Source organism: Orcinus orca, chromosome 5, assembly GCF_937001465.1.
Source record: "Orcinus orca chromosome 5, mOrcOrc1.1, whole genome shotgun sequence".
Classification (NCBI taxonomy): domain Eukaryota; kingdom Metazoa; phylum Chordata; class Mammalia; order Artiodactyla; family Delphinidae; genus Orcinus; species Orcinus orca.
In genome coordinates, this window is record NC_064563.1 from 32,635,934 (window position 1) to 32,652,883 (window position 16,950).

The 16,950-nt window shown below is 37.2% G+C and overlaps 1 protein-coding gene across 5 annotated transcripts in view; it reads right to left on the reverse strand.

The window, feature by feature from the left end:
* Window positions 1-1,172: 1,172 nt before the first annotated feature.
* PPP2R3A (protein phosphatase 2 regulatory subunit B''alpha) overlaps window positions 1,173-16,950 on the reverse strand; it is a 221,742-nt gene continuing 205,964 nt past the window's right edge. For all 5 annotated transcript variants that reach the window (XM_004278937.4, XM_033404081.2, XM_033404082.2 and 2 more), the window contains one exon: window positions 1,173-3,798. In XM_004278937.4, the coding sequence (XP_004278985.1) occupies window positions 3,672-3,798 (127 nt within the window). In that variant the 3' untranslated portion in view covers window positions 1,173-3,671. The remainder of the gene's footprint in view (window positions 3,799-16,950) is intronic.

The window sequence follows — 16,950 nt, forward strand, 5'->3', positions numbered from 1 at the left end:
TTGGGGAAGAGTATTAATTACAGTGCCTTGATTTTTGCGTTGTTTTTCTTTATACCGTGAGTTATTTTAGGAATGCTGACCAATGGCTAACAAGGGATGATTGAGAAATTATTACTGAAGTAACTGGATTTACTTCAACAGGATTTGAAACCACCAAAACAATAACAGCATTTAATATGACTCATCTTCACTTGTTCTTTTGAGTCCTTGTAATTACCATAAATGATCCAATGATCTTTCACCTTAGGTGACAGAAGTTTTAAAGCTGACAGTTTTAGAGCTAATCTTTTTGATTAGTTTCCATAGGTCTACATCTCTAAGCAGAGATGTAATACAGTTCTAGGATAAAGAATTCCTTCACTGTGTTCTTAGTTTTCTTAAAATAACTCGTTGGTGACCTCGCTGAAGAAAAGTAAAAGTTTAACAACCGATGAAAAGTAAAATTTCTTTTCCCATATCATAGGCAACAAATATAAAATGCTTTAGAAAATACTAAGTTCAGAGTATAGAATGGGAATCTAATGTGTGGATGGTACTTTTTCTCCCTCATTTTTAAAAAATTAAGTTTTAGGTATCCAAATAACAATTACACATTCTTTTAAAAGAATATACTATATATAAGGCTTAAAGTCTCCTTTGATCCCTGTGAACTTCTCACTTCCAAACCCAAATTCCTATCCCCAGAGGAAATCACTTTTCATTATGAGGTGTTATCCTTCCAGATCTTTCTTAAAGTGAATTTTTTTTTTTAATTTTATTTATTTATAGCTGTGTTGGGTCTTCGTTTCTGCGTGAGGGCCTTCTCTAGTTGTGGCAAGTGGGGGCCATTCTTCATCACGGTGCGCGGGCCTCTCACTATCGCGGCCTCTCCCGTTGCGGAGCACAGGCTCCAGACACGCAGGCTCAGTAATTGTGGCTCACGGGCCCAGCCGCTCCGCGGCATGTGGGATCCTCCCAAACCAGGGCTCGAACCTGTGTTCCCTGCATTGGCAGGCAGACTCTCAACCACTGCGCCACCAGGGAAGCCCCCAGATCTTTCTTTATAAAGTTTTCCCAGGGGTTCAAAGAGTTATTCTCTTTGAAACTCAAGTTTGTTTCTAATGCTACTCTTTCAAACATAAAAATGAATTGCAAGTGTGATTAAAACCAAAAGTGTGTAGTGATTATCTTAGTTCATATTTGACAACTTTATTTAGTTTTGCAAAAAGGGAAAAACAAAAACAAAAGTTAAATCATGCAGGCTTCTCCACCCAAACACACCATAACATTTCCAAAAGTTGAGCAAATGACTTCTCTCATTTGATCAATCTAGAGTTTTATAAACACTTTGAACAGTACACAATGACATAGATAAGATGCAGGGAAAATATACAGAATTTCATTAGTTCGATTACCTTGGCAATGTTATGCTATGAAACTCATTTTTCATTGACTAGCATTAAGATCATACCCTCAATTTAACTTTTATCAAGAGTCTTGGATATTGTAATAACTTGAAATTTCCAGTTGGGCAGTAATGATTATATTCTGCATGATCTTTACCAGAAAGTCAAATATATACTATCTTAGTTCCTCAGAATTCACATTTCTTACATTCAATACTAAGAAGGGAGTACAGTGAAACACATTCTTACGTCTGAAAATGTGATACTTTGGGTAACCTAAATTAAAAGCACTATCTTAAGTGGAATGATATTGTTAGCTGTACTTTTATAATAACTGTAGACTTTTGAAACCAATTATTGACCAAAGTGAAAGAGGACTTCAGTAAGTAGAAACAAGGTCAAGTACAGCTATGTAGTAAAAAAACCAAAATCAAATGTATATTGGAAAACTGAATTTTTGCTGAGTCTTAGAAATAGTTTAGATCATTATGGCTAATAAAACCTTTAAACCATATCTGGCTTCTAACAAAATTTACCTTTTTAGCATTTTTATCTGAAAATGTAAAGTTGCTTTTGTTCCCTGGTAAAGGTTGGATGGGATAGATGGTAAATTTCATGTACCACATAAACACTTTTAATCCTAATAATTTACCAGTGTGTTTAGATTATTTTTTGTAGTGTTTCCAAAAAATTTAGTCACTTTTAAGCTTCTATTTATTCTTTGTGAACTGTTAGAAACTAACTTTTAATACTTTCTGTAATAGTTAAATGGAAGGTCAGTTCTGATCATGAAGGTAAAATAACAGGAAACTGGGAGGATACTGACAGGAAGGATTGCTAACTCTATTAATAACTATACTAGTTGATGGTGCATTTCCTAAATTCTCCTTTTCTCCACTTTTTGCCTACCACAGCCCAAGGTTTGATTGTTTCAAAGTCTGGCCATCACACCAGCAAGGGAACCAATGTGGGGTGCAAAGGAAGCTACTCTGACATTTAGGACTTGAGGTTAAAACAAAAAATCCAGGAGCAAACTTGATGACTTTGACAGAAGTGGATATTAAAAAGTTTCTTGGGGGTTTCTTTTATAGTGTCAAATTTCCATCCTTTTTAATAGTTTATTTTCAATTTTATCTTCAACAGTATTGCGGGGCTTGGCTGCATTGTGGCTTGCTGAAAAATGTATTCTGTGTTGACCACATCTACCACTATAGTAAACATGAAGTTGCTTTCCTTTATGGGTGGCATCACTGTTTTCTTCCATTTTTGTGATAAATACTGAAGTGGATGCAATATTTGAAATAGTTTCTTTTCAACATGAAGTTAAGGAATAATGTTTAGATTGAGGCCTTTACTGTTGGCCTAGTCTAATATTTAGTGATGAATATGTCTAGTAAGAATTTTCATATATAATTATTTAAGTCTTCAAGTAGGTCTTCTGATATGAAGTATAGATGGGACATCAACTAATTTTTAGATTAATCACTCAATAATTCTCTACAAATGTTAGATGAGTTAAAAGGAAACTTTTCCCCCCCCAAGTGTGAGTCATATTCTGTACGTGTCTTCAGTTAACAAGTTTTTCTTCAGATTTTATATAAGATCCACAGTCAGGATGGGGAGGGATTATTTAGAGCTTGCCAGCAAGGTTGGAAGGCCCAGTGGTTACAATACCTGAGGATGTAAAGTGACTAGCAGTTTGGCAGGTCATTGTGAAATTAGATTAAGTTCAAGATCTTTGAACTCCAGTACACATACAATTAAAAGAAGTCTCTGAGATGTTTTGGCAGTGCTTTTATTACCAGGGCTAATCCAGTGCTGGAGGCCCTGACTGCTTTTTCAAGTTCCAGAATTTTTTGACTCAAGTTTTCTGCAAGTGAAGGTTTCTTCTGGGCTCCATAGGAGCCCTGATGGGCCTCAGGGATGCTGGACAACAGAGGCAACGCCTGCTTTTGTGCAGAGACTGTGCTTGGCACTGTCCCCAAGAGATCCTTGGTACATTCAGGGGTGAAGAGTGCTGATTCACAGACGTTGGAAGGTGATGTATATCTTACTTGCTTCTGAGGAAAAGCTCTGTAAGAGGTTTGAGGCAAATTGGAGGAGTCTCCCAAACTGGGTATGTGTATCCAGAGCTATTGCTCAAAAACGTTAAAAAAATTCCTAGTGCTGCAGATAACGCACTTGCAGAAATCAAAGCCTTTAAAAAGCAATATGCAAACTACAGCATCTCTTCACAAGAAAAAAACATTTAAAATACATATCTCCCTTTCATGTAGACATTGGCAGCTATTCTTCATCCACCGACTGAAGCTTTCCACATTTCTCTGAAAGGCTTGAGGTCACTATTTTATTGCCTTTGTTTCCAATTTCAGAGGGAGAGGCAGGTTCCTCTGTTATATAATCTTCAAAGGAGCTGAAAGAACAGCAAAAGTGAGTTACTGATTTTTTTAAAAGAAAGTTTTAATGTTTGGGTAGAAGTCAGTATAGCAAACTAGAGACAAGACCAGCTAGCAGAAATACCCTGAGTTGCTAAATGGTAGCTGTGAACAACTGAGCCACCCTGGAGGGGACAGTGCTCTGGAACAGAAAACACATTCTTCTCCCTTCCCTGTTACTTATGTTGAAAACGGGCTGAATCAAGCCTTCCCTAGAGGCTTTGATGGGAATGAGAGCATTATGGATGAAGCTAGGTTAGGGAGGGTATGAGGTCTGGAAAGTATGAATTTTACATGAATGCTTTCATTGAAGTGGCTTCCATGCGGAGTGGGGAACTTTCTCTCAAACAGTTTTATAGCTTCCATGGCTTCCAAGAAGTACGTTGAAGATGTATATCTGTGTGTACATAGAGCAGATTAAAGTCCACTCATGGGTTTCCCTCCATTCTTTGCAGAACTCCACAGCATATTCCCTCTTTAGAGGTTACTTGTATTTCCTGAGTTCCATATCCTCCAGGCCACCCCTCCTGGCTATTCCAGGTAGGGATGACAAAATATTTTATCTCAGAATGATGGCTGCTTCATCTGTGCAGAAATTTCTGGATATATAGTCCTTTTATTAAAAAAGGTTCCAAGACTGCCTGGTGATGAAAAATATGCTGAGGCAGGAATACCTAGTAGGTGGCACCTATTCATAGAGAGTAGAGAATATTACATTTTTATTAAAAAGCTTATCTGATGTTTGGAAAACGTTGCCCTGAGTACCATTTATGATCCTGTCAGAAATTACTTAACTGTCATTTTGCAAAAATATTCCATACTTAATTTCTGTTTCCACTCCTCCCCCATCTCCTTGAGGCCTCAATAGTTATACGCCAGTTATGGTGTATGTTGAATAAGGAGGCAATAAGGAGAGTAAGTTTGCTTTAATGCAACTGAAGCAGGGTTGATGGTAGAGGCTTCATTTCTGGGCGGAAAAACTCTCAAAAGTTAATTCTAGAAATGCAGTGTCAGACACTGGCTGCTTACTTCCTGTCAGAATGGAAGGCATTTTCTTCCTTTTGGTAACCTAACTTGCTGTCTGTGAGCTCTCAATGCAGATCTGGGAATGAATTAAAGAGTGAAGTCTGAACTGAGACTCATTCACAGTAACTATTTGAGCTCCTGTTGCTAAGCATGAGCCAAATGCTAGGGATACAATGGTGAAAAAGACCGACCAGCCCCTTCCTCACAAAGCTTGTAGCCTAATGGAAGTCATCTGGAATAGTGGCTAAGTGGTTTAGCCTTAGAGCATGGACTTTGGAAGTTGAGTTCTAATCTCAGGTCACTTAATATGACTTTGGGCATGTAACTTAACCCCCCTGCATCAGCCTCCTCGACTAATAGCAGTTCCTACCCCTTATAAGGGTTGAAAAGAGATTAGGTGAGAGGGCCTACACATCATAAACTCTTGGAAAATATCACATATTATTCTCGTGATGGAGAAGTGCTGGGGCTTACTGAAGCAGGATGGTGACACCTCATCCTATACTGGGGGGCAGGGTCACAATTTTTTTTGTAATTTGTGAATAAAAAATCTTTTACAAAAGAGTATGTATTTTTCCCCCACTGTAGCCTCATACAGAAATGGGATTTCCAGCAATGGATTTGATCCAGTCTAGTACCTAAAAGTATTCCAATGCTTTGTGGGTTGGATGTAGTAGAATGTCACCTGCATTTCTTTTGTACTTTCAAGGCACCAAGAGCAGTAATATACACAGAGACTTTGGAGGAATCTTAAGTTGGAGGGAGCTCATTCAGAACCTCTTGTCGGTGCCCTGGTGAGTCCTTTTACCCTAACTCAGTAGTTCTCAGCTGGCGGTGCTTCCCCCCACTCCGGGGGGCTTTTGGCAGTGTCTGGAGCCATATTTGATTGTCCCAACTGGGTAGGTCCTATTGGCATCTAGTGGGTAGAGTCCAGGTGTGTTGCTAAACATCTTACAGTGTGACAGAAAGTGCCTCACAACAGAATTACCCAGCTTAAAATATCAGTGCTGTTGTTGAGAAACCCTGCTCTAACTCTTGCCCCATTACGGTTAGTGCATCCCAGCATTCTGGACTAAGCTCTTCTCATTTTGTACTTCCCTGAGCAATCAGTCTTTCTATGGCTTTATCCACCACTTGTTCACCTGTGGTTTCTAAATGTACATGTCTAGCCTCAGCCTCTTTCTAAGTTGGAGACTGCCACATATCCAGCTGTCTATTATGTGGCTCTTCCCATATGGCAGCGTGTACAAACCTGGACTCGTCCTTCCCATACCCCTGGTTCTCCCTATTTTAGCAAATAGCACCATAATCTACCTACTCAAAGCCATAAACCTTGTTATTCCAAGCTCCTCTTCCTGCCTTTCCCCTTCCCTCTTCAAATCCAGCCACTCTCTCCTACCACTTTCAATACCACGTGGATGCAGTCCTGCTTCTTCCTCTCCATTGCCGCTGATTTAGTTCAGGATGCTATACTTTCTTGCTTGGATTATTGCAATAGTTTTCTAACACTTGGTCTTCTTGCCTTCGCTTCTATCACATACCCTTTGCTTTTGCCATACCAGACTGTTTACAGTGTCAGAATAGGTCTTGGGACCTAATGCCACGGTACAATACCTGTTTTTCAGTGGCCTGCAGTGCCCTTCCCCCTTTGGTTAACTTGTGCTCATCTTTTAATCTGAGATGTCATTTAAAAGGTTCTTGATTCCCAGTGCCTGAGCTTCCACCATCTCTTATTTAGATGTCTGTAATGGCCTCCTTATTTGTCTTCCTGCCTCTATTGCCCCTCTACCAATGTAGCGGAGTAATCTTCAAAAAACACAAGTGGGGTTACACTACTACCTTGTTTAACTTTTTTCAGTTTCTCCCCTAGGCCCTGCATGATCTGGCCCCTGCTAATCTTTCCAGCCACATTTCCCTCTGTTGCTCACTATACTCCAGCTACACTGGCCTTTTAAAATGTCCTCAACACAGTTTCCTGCCTCAGAGCCATTGCTTATATTTTTCCCTCTGCCTAGAACATTTTTGCTCCCTGCTTTTTGTATAACTTTCCTTCTCACATTTTAGGTTCTCATCACCTCCCTAGGAGATTCTTCTTCCCTCAGCATCCTAAGTTGCAAGCCTGTCTCCATTATCGGTTTACCCTGTTTATTTCTTTCATAACTGTATAATTAAATAAATGTCATCCCTACTCAACTGTAAAGTGTCCATTTTATAACTCACTAATTTTCTTGGGCTATATAGTCTAGTGCCTGGTGCTAGGTGCTTAAAATGTACTGTTGAATGAAAAATGATGTCCTAATGCTTTTGTAAAACTATGTGTTGAGTTGTTGGGGAAGGCTGGAGTCAGTAAAATGGTGAGGGTGCAGAAGTCACCTTGAAGTCACTAAAGTCAGAACTGCAAGAGCCTTAATCTTTATCCTGCTCTCCAGGAATTCCTGAGGGAGAGAGAATGTTTACTGATTCCTTCTAAATGACCACTTCCAGGTTTACTCGTAGGTCACTGGGATTCCTCTGGGCTCAAATGAAATTATTTTATGAGGTATTCTCTGTTAATTGGCCATTTTTAAATGAGTAGAGTGGTCAGAGCTTTAAAGCAGAACTCATAGAGTTCACAAACAGTTCACTAAGAAACCCTAGATATCAAATTGAGAACAAATTCTTTAACTTAGTAGTAACATAGTAGCAACTACTAGTAACTTCATAGTTAGCATAAGGGAAAATGATGGTTCATATACTTTTGCAATTTGCAAAATATCAAATATCATATTTTTGCTAGCAATATGATAGCCTTTAGAAACCTGTTTCCCTAAGTAAGTTTCCCCTTTCAGATGAGCAATTTCTAGGCAAAAGTATTAGGGCTAGTTCTGCAGATTCCTGGGATGGAAGTATAATAGCTGGAATGAGCAGAAATAATGACTGGCACATATGTGGTCTGACAAAGAATTTGTATGCAGTTTCAGGGTGTTGTCTGGGAGTTGTGGTTTGATTCCACTTCTGGGATTCTGACTACAGGGGCAAAGGGATAGAATATTTGATTCAGGGCTTATCTGAGGAAATCTAAGATATATGCTGGCTATATGTATAAAATAAACTGTTAAATAGTTCTCTGAATTGGAGTCTATAACACTAGAAATAGGAGTGGATGAATTTTACCTTTATACTTTTAAGAACAGATAACCTAAGTCATTTATATAAAATGGATTACCTGAAATATCAGTACTTTAGAAGTTAGATATTTGGTTCAGAGAATTTCCTTATTGACCCATTCAGTAACTATTATAGAAAATCTTTTGCTTCAACTTTTGTTAAAATTTCTTAATATGTACCACCTCCTTTCCTGCCTCAGAAAGTTGATCCTACTTCATTTTTTTTTTTCTTTATTTTTGGCTGCATCAGGTCTTAGTTGCGGCACGTGGAGTCTTCGTGCGGGATCTTTCATTGAGGTGTGGGCTCTTCGTTGCGGCACCCGGGTTTCCTCTCTCTAGTTGTGGCATGTGGGCTCCAGGGCGTGTGGGCTGTCTTGTTGAGGCACGCGAGCTCAGTAGTTGTGGCGCGTGGGATTAGTTGCCCCGCAGCATGTGGGATCTTAGTTCCCCGACCAGGGATCAAACCCGCGTCCCCTGCTTTGGAAAGCGGATTCTTTACCACTGGACCACCAGGGAAGTCCTGATACTACATTTTTGATGGCTGGGGATCTCTTGCAGTTCTAGGGTCATGAGTCATCAGTTATTAATTCTTACTTATTTTGGATGTAGATAGTATAAAATTTTAGAATAAATTTTAGATTATAAAATAATGACTCAGAACTATTGGACTTGTAAGATTATAACTCATGCCCCAATGTATACACACACGTACCCCACCCGCCACGATCCCTGCTCTTCTGCTAAATTCTCCCACCTCACTCAGGACAGCCAGGCTCCATACAGCCCCTTACCCCAGACTTGACTCTCAATAGCATACATTCCCGGAGGACTGCTCCAGTGGGTTTCTGATGGGCCTTCTTTGCCTACAGTGTCTTATTTTCCAGTGCTGAATGAAGTAAATGTAGATCTCATACAAGGTGTAAGTCAGTACATGTTTATATTTAGTATAAAGGAGAAATCCACCTTTAAAAACATTCAGTAGAAAACAGTTCTTCTAAATTATCTAAATGTCCGATGATAGGGAAAATGGATGTGTTATTGCTTGAGAGAATACTCTGAAGCATTAAAAGTCATGTTTTTGAATACACTAGTAACATTAAGCATCAAAAAGAAATATACCAAAGTATAAATAATGGTTACCTCTGGATGACTGAACCGAGGATGATTTTAATCTCTTTATATTTTGCAATTTTTCTGCAGTAAGCTTATCTTTCTCTACTAATCAGATAATGACTCTCAGAATGAAAAAGAAAATTGTGTTTAAGTTAATCAAATGTAAAGCTGTTGGTGAAACACCAGAATATACGGTAAGAAAGTATTTTTGAGATAATGTAAAAGACTCTTAACTAAAAATCTGAAGTAATCAAGTATTTGTCAGATTGGCAGAGAATCTTGTTTCTAATTATTACAGGCTGCGTTTTCTTAAGATAGCAACATAGAGGACCCTTTAGCCTGCTTTTCACAGTTTTTGTGGAGTTTTAAACTTTATTGCAGAAACCATAAGAATGTTAACTATAAGTTTGGTGTCATAACCTGTTATCTTCATATAGGTGACACATAGTCATGGTCATTTAGTTGACTAGGTATATGTAACTGGTACCCTGGCTTCCCCTATGACCGTTCATTACTTTGATGCTAGATGGGATACTTCACAATGTTTGCAAACTCATACTTATGGAGACCATTTACCCTCTTTCACCTCACTAAAATATGGAGTCATTACCAGATTACTTATTATTTTTTAATTACTAGGTTGCTTATTGAAGGCATTACCTAAGTACGAGCCTTGAATCAGGAGGTACAGGCACTTGGCCCAGAGGTGACCTATGATGTTAGATAGTAAAGTAGATAGAGAATTTCAAGTTGATTTTGGAGGGTCAAGTTGTTTGGGCTCCTGCGTTATCCTTGTAGTGAGGGTGGCTGCCAGGTTACTGCTGCCTTCTGTGCCACTCAGTAACATTTGCTGAGGATCTCCTACATCCCTAACAGTTTGCCAGGTGCTGGTATTACAAGATGAATAAAACAAGGTGCTCTGCCCTGAAGGAGCCCATGTTCCAGTGGAAACACAAATAGGTCCATTTTTCCCAGGATTTATATGCCAGACACTGTTAGATACGTTATATACATTATCTTTAATTCTCAGTACAGTCCTGTTGTTCATGCAACAGATATTTACTGTTGCCAACTGTGTGCCATGTTCTGTGCCCTGGGAATGAAGGGAACAAGGTAGACAGTGGAATGCTAATGTAAGACCTGACTAAATTATAATTCAGAGAGGTTATGTAATGTGGCCAAGATCACAGAAGTGGTAGTAATAATAGCCATTGTTTATTGATTACATAGGCACTATGCCTAAGGGCATAATACATTATGTACATTGTCTTATTTAATCCAGAAACAGCTTGGTGTGGCAGGTGGTATCCTCATTGTATAGGGGATGCTGAGGCTTGCTCTAGTGATTGATAGAGCAAGGCTTTGAAGTTAACTAAATTTGTCTAAATCCAATTTCTGTGCAACTAAATTTGTCTAAATCCAAATTCTGTGCTTTTAACCATGATGTTATATTGTATCTCTTCTCCTTCAGGGAGCAGTAATAGCTATTATTTGTCAGGTATCTACGATGTGCCAGGTGTTTATATGTATTATCTTTGATTCTCACAACCACCTTGGAAGGTAGTTGCTGGTATCTTCTGAAACTTAGCCTCAGGAGTCAGATAACCTGCCCAGCTGGTGAGTGGGAGGTAGAACCAGATCTGTCTGGCTCCTAAGCTTATGCTCTTTCCATGGCACTACCATGCTTCCTCCCTTTCTAATATTTGATTCTGGTAATTTCTGTTTGGCAAACTCACCCTAATTTATTTGTAATTCCTCTTGAGATGAAGCCCTAGGGGATGTAGCCTTGGAATTCTGGGTCTGGCTTTGCTTTTGAACCATGTCAGTCAGTTACTAACAACTGTAATAAAGAGGCCTTTCTTTTCCTTTGTTGACATTCTAGTGCTCACCCTACAGGCCATGGCTGTTGTAAGGCTTCTCCTCTCCCCTTGAGATCTCATCACCCACATGTGCTCTGTGTAGGCCTTATCTTATCTCCCACAACATGAGAAGATGGGTGTCCAGCAGAAGCCTCTCATATGCACTGGTCAAATTTCACTACAGCTGGTCTCCGCATCTCCTCTCATGACCCCTCACCTGTATTTCTGTCTGTATCCCTTTGCTTCCCCTCTCTGCCCTCCACACACACTGGCACCTTCTTTGAGCACTACCACAACTTGAGAAAAACTTTTGCTTGAGCCAGTTACCTATTCTCTTTAGTTGCCATCTATTTTCTCTCCTTTTTAGACTAATAAACTTCTAAGTGTTTAGACCTGCTATCTCTATTTTCTCCTTCCTCTAAATCAGGTTATAAAACAATATGTAGTATAAAGTTCCATTTCTGTAAAACAAATTACTTATCTATTTGCAAAGAAATGTCTAGAAGGATATACTCCCAAATGATAAGTCAGACTATCTCTGGGTGGTAGATTTTAGGTGAAGATTTTTATCTTCATTTCTAACTGTTCTGCAGTGAATACATATCAGCTATGTAAACAGATAAAGGAGAAAAATAACTTCTTCCTGTTTATTAAAGTAGTACATGTTCATTATACAAACATTATAAATTATAAAACAGTATAAAAAACCAAAGTACTTGCAATCCCACAGCCCAGAGTTAACCACTGTTAATATTTTGGAGGCTTATCATTTAGCATGTTTATATAGATACACATTTTTAATATTGAGATTATATCACAAGTTTGTAACCCTGATTTCTCCATGTTACATTTTTGTGCAACACATAATTTAAATGTCTGCAAAATATGACACATAGATACCATGACTTACTTAACTATTCTATTATCGTGCATTTGTGTTGCTTTGAATTTTTTAATTTTATAATTACCTGTGACCAATGCCAACTGTTTGGATAGAACAGTTCTATCTAAATTTCTGATTATTTACAATCGATACCCAGAATTAGAATTGGGAGTCAAAGGGTATGAATTCAGGCTTTTACAGCATATTGTCAAATTAATTTCCAGGGAGGTTGGGCCAATTTGCTTCTACCAGCAATATGTTACTACAATGTGCTGCTTCTATGAGAGAGCAGTTAAGACACTTTATTTTAATTGTACCTGCCTGTTTTTACCTGCTAAGGCAGGGATCCTGTCTGTGTTCACCAATATCCAGTAGTGCTTAGTATACAGCAGGAATGCAAATGTACTGAATTCATACCATCTCTTAAAAAATTCCTGCCAATTTAATAAGCTAAACTTTTTTGGGTGCTTGCTTTTTACAAATGTTTTATTTAAGTTTAATTTACATATCATAGAATTCACTGATCTCAAGTGTTTAATGTGTTTTAGTAATTGTGAAATCATCACCACAATTCAATTGTAGAATACTTTCATCTCTCCATCTGCCTTTCCTCTCCCTGTGCTTGTTTGCATTCACTTTGTACTCTCAATCCTGGAACTAGGCAACCACTGATCTGTTTTCTGGCTCTATAATTTTGCCTTTTCTAGAAATTTCATATAAATGGAATCATATAATATGTAGTCTTTAGTGTCCGGCTTCTTTCATGTAGAATGGTATTTTTTTAGATTCATCCGTGTTGTTGCATGTATTAGTAGTTCTTTCCTTTTATTTATTGAGGTATATTTGACATAGAATAAATTGCTCATATTTAAAGTGTATAATTAATAAGTTTTGACTTTTGTATACACCTGTAAAACCAACACCTCAAGATCATGTAAATCTCCACCCCCCGCCCCCCCCAACGAAAGTTTCCTCATGCCTCTTTAGAATCACTTTTGCCCTCCCCAGCTAACCACTGATTTGGTTTCTGTCATTCTAGAATTTTTTAGAAAATTTTAAAAAATTGTGATATTTTCTTTTTTATTGAAATATAGTTGATTTGCAATACTGTGTACTTCAGGTGTACAGCAAAGTGATTCAGTTATACATATATATTCTTTTTCAGATTCTTGTCCACTATAGGTCACCAGAAGATACTGAATGGAGCTCCCTATGCCATACAGTAAATCCTTGTTGGTCATCTACCCTACATACGGTAGTGTGTATCTGCTTATCTCAAACCCCCCAATCCATCCTCCCTGCCCCTTTCCCCTTTGGCAAGCCTGCCTTTTTTTTTTTTTTTTTTTTAATTTTGGCTGTGCTGTGTGGCATGCGGGATCTTAGTTCCCCAACCAGGGATTGAACCTGTGTCCCCTGCGTTGGGAGCATGGAGTCTTAACCACTGGACTGCCAGGGAAGTCCCTAGGATGCATTTTCTAGAATTTTACATAAATGGAATCAGACAAGATTGGAATATACTCTTTTTGTCTAGCTTCTTTCACTTGGCTTGAGATTCATCAATGTTGTGTTTGTCAATGGTTCATTCCTTTTTTTTTTTTTAATTGCTGAAGAGCACTCCATTACATGGATATACTATATTTTGTTTCTCAATTCACCAGTTTAGTGGATATTTGGATTATTTTCAGTTTTGGGCTACTAAGAATAATGCTGCTGTAAACATTCATGTACAAGTCTTGGGTAAACATTTCTCTTGGGTAGATTCCTAGGAGTGGAACTGCTGATTCATATGATAAATGTATGTTTAACTTTTTAAGAAATTGCCAAACATTTCTAAAGAGGCTACATAATTTTACATCCACATCAGTCCAATATATGAGGGTTCCAGCTTCTTCACATCATTGCCAACTGGTGATTTTAGATGTTCTAGTGGCTGTGTAGTGTATCTCATTGTGGTTTCAATTTACATTTTCCTAATGTCTAATGATGTAAAGCATCTTTTCATATATCTATCTGCTGTTTGTACCTCTAATTTAGTTAAATATTCAAATTTTTGTTCACTTAAAAAATTAGGTTGTCGTTTTATTATTGAGCTGTAAGTCCTTTATATATTCTGGGAAGAATCCTTTATCAGGATGTTTTAGAAATGTTTTCCCCCAGTGTGTCTTTTTCATTTTCTTAATGGTGTCTTTGAAGAGCAATAGTTTTTAATTTTGAAGGAAGTCCAATTTATCAATATTTTTATTGCTCTTGCCTAACCCAAGGTCACAAAGATTTTTCTATATTTTATTCTAGAAGCTTTAGGGTTTCAGCTCTTAAATTTATTGAGATAATAATTAATTAATATTTATTAATAATTATAATAATAATTATTATTTTGGCACTTCATGCGGCTTGCAGGATCTCAGTTCCCCCACCAGGGATTGAACTCAGGCCATGGCAGTGAAAGTGCCAAATCCTAACCACTAGACCACCAGGGAACTCGAGATAATTATCTTTGTATATGGTGTGAGATGTGGATTGAGGTTCTTGTTTTTGCACATGGACATCCAGTTATTTCAGCATCATTTCTGAAAAGACCACCCTTTCTCCTTTGGTTGAAAATTAATTGGCTGTATATATGAGGGTCTGTTTCTAGAGTGTTTCATTGATTGTGTATACTTAGCAATTCTACAATGCCGTGATGGTTGTTTGCTTTGTAGTAAGTTTTGAAATCAGGTAGCCTAAGTCCTTCAACTTTGTTCTTTTAAAAAAGTGTTCGGCTATTCTAGGTATTTTGCATTTCTATATAAATTTTAGGATCAGTTTGCCAATTTCTATAACAAAAGCCTGCAGGGATTTTGATAGGGAGTGGGTTAAATCTGTAGATCAATTTGGGGAGAACTGACATTTTAACAATACTGAGCTTTCTAATTCTATTTATTTGGGTCTTTAATTTCTCTCAGCACTGTTTTGCAGTTTTCAGCGTGCAAGTATTATAGTTCTTTTGTTATATTTATTGTATTTTTTCTTTTTGATGCTGTTGTGAATAGAATTCTTTATTTGAATTTCACTATTTGATTGTTCATTGCTAGTACATGGAAATACAACTGATTTTTGTATACTGAGCTTGTATTCTGAGACCTTGCTAACTCATTTATTAGTTCTGGTAGCGTTTACAGAGATTTCTTTGTATTTTCTACTTAAAGGATATATAATCTAGGAATAGGTTTACTTTTTTCTTTCCAATCTATCTGAACACTTTTAATTTTTTTTTTCTTGTCTTACTGCACAGGATAGGACCCTCAGTTACAGTGCTGAGTAGAAACGGGGAGGGACAGAAACATCCTTGCCTTGTTCCTGATCTTAGTGGAAAGGCATTCAGTTTTTCACTATACGTATGATGTTAATTATAGATGCCTTTTATCAGGTTAAGGAAGTTCCTTTTTATCCTTACTGGGGTAAGAGTTACTGTGAATGGATGTTGGATTTTGTCAAATGCTTTTTTTGTGTCTGTGGAAATTATGTGGTTTTTGTCCTTTATTATATGAATATGGTGTATTACATTAATAGATTTTCAGATGTTAAGACAGCCTTCCATTCCTGAGGTAAACCCCACTTGGAGTGTATAATCTTTTTTATATGTTGCTGGATTTGATAAATATTTTGTGAAAAGTTTTATATTGATGTTCATGAGGGATACTGGTTTGTAGTTTTCATTTCTCGTGATCTTTGTCTGGGTTTGGTATAAAGGTAATATTGGCTTTCTAAAATAAATTTAGAAGTGTTCCCTCCTACTATTATTTTCTGACAGTATTAATGAAAGATTGGTATTATTTTTTCCCTTAAATATTTGACAGAACTTGCCATTGGAACCATCTGGACCTGGACTTTTCTTTTGGGGAAAACTTAATAACTTTAGTATCTTGATATAGTCTATCCTGATTTTCCATTTCTACTTGAGCCAGTTTTGGTAATTTGAGTTTTTTGAGGATTTTGTCCCATGTCATCTAAGATGTCAAATTTATTGGGATAAAGTTGTTCATAATATTCCTTTATAATTAAGTTCTATAGTGTCCATAGTGATGCAACCTCTTTCGTCCTGATTTTAATTTATTCCTCTCTCTCTCTCTCTCTCGTTTTTTCTAAAGCTTTATCTCTTTTAAAATCTTTCCAAAGAACCAACTTTTGGTTTCATCAGTTCTTTCATATTATTTTCTTATTTTCTATTTCATGGATTTCTACTGTGATCTTTGTTATTTCCTTCTTTCTACTTATTTTGGGTCTATTTGGCTCTTCCTTTTTCTACCTTCTTAAGATGGAAGCTTATATTATTGATGTTCGACCTTTCTGGGCCATAAATATTCCTCTAAGCACTGCTTTAATTGCACCTCATACATTTTCATATGTTCTTTTATTTTCATTCGTTTCAAGATAGTATTAAATTTCCCTGCAGTGTCTTCTTTGACCCATGCGTCTTTAGAAGTGTGTTATTTAATTTCCAAACATTTTGGGGTTCCCAGATTTCCTTCTGTTATTGATTTGTAATTTTATTCTATAATGGTCAGAAAACATACTTGATTTGAATTTACTGAATCTTGTTTTATTCACCTAACAGATGGTCTTTCCTGAAGAAGTTCCATGTGCATTTGAGAAAAATGTGTATTTTGCTACTGTTTTGTGGAGTGTATATATTGATTAGATCAAATACATTGACTGTGTTGTTCAAGTCTTCTGTATCCTTAGAGATTGTCTCTAGTTCTATCAGTTACTGTAAGAGGAGTGTTGAAATCTCCAGCTATAATTGTTGAATTGTCTGGCAATTTTTGTTTCATGTATTTTGGGGCTTTGTTGTTAGGTACAGATAACACTTAAAATTGTTATATCTGGCTACTACGTTTTAACTGTTGGTAAAGTGGGAATTTTCATTGTTATTTCCTGGGTGAAATTTCTATCTTTTGATGTTGTAGAATTGGTTAATATTCATGTTCTTAACTATTGATTTTGAAGAATCCAATTTATGAAAGACTATTCAACCCTATGTGTTTGCTTTTGACTGTGATGTAGAATTTGTCACTTTTAAAATATACTCAAATCTATAAATAATTTCCCTATAAATTTCTCCCA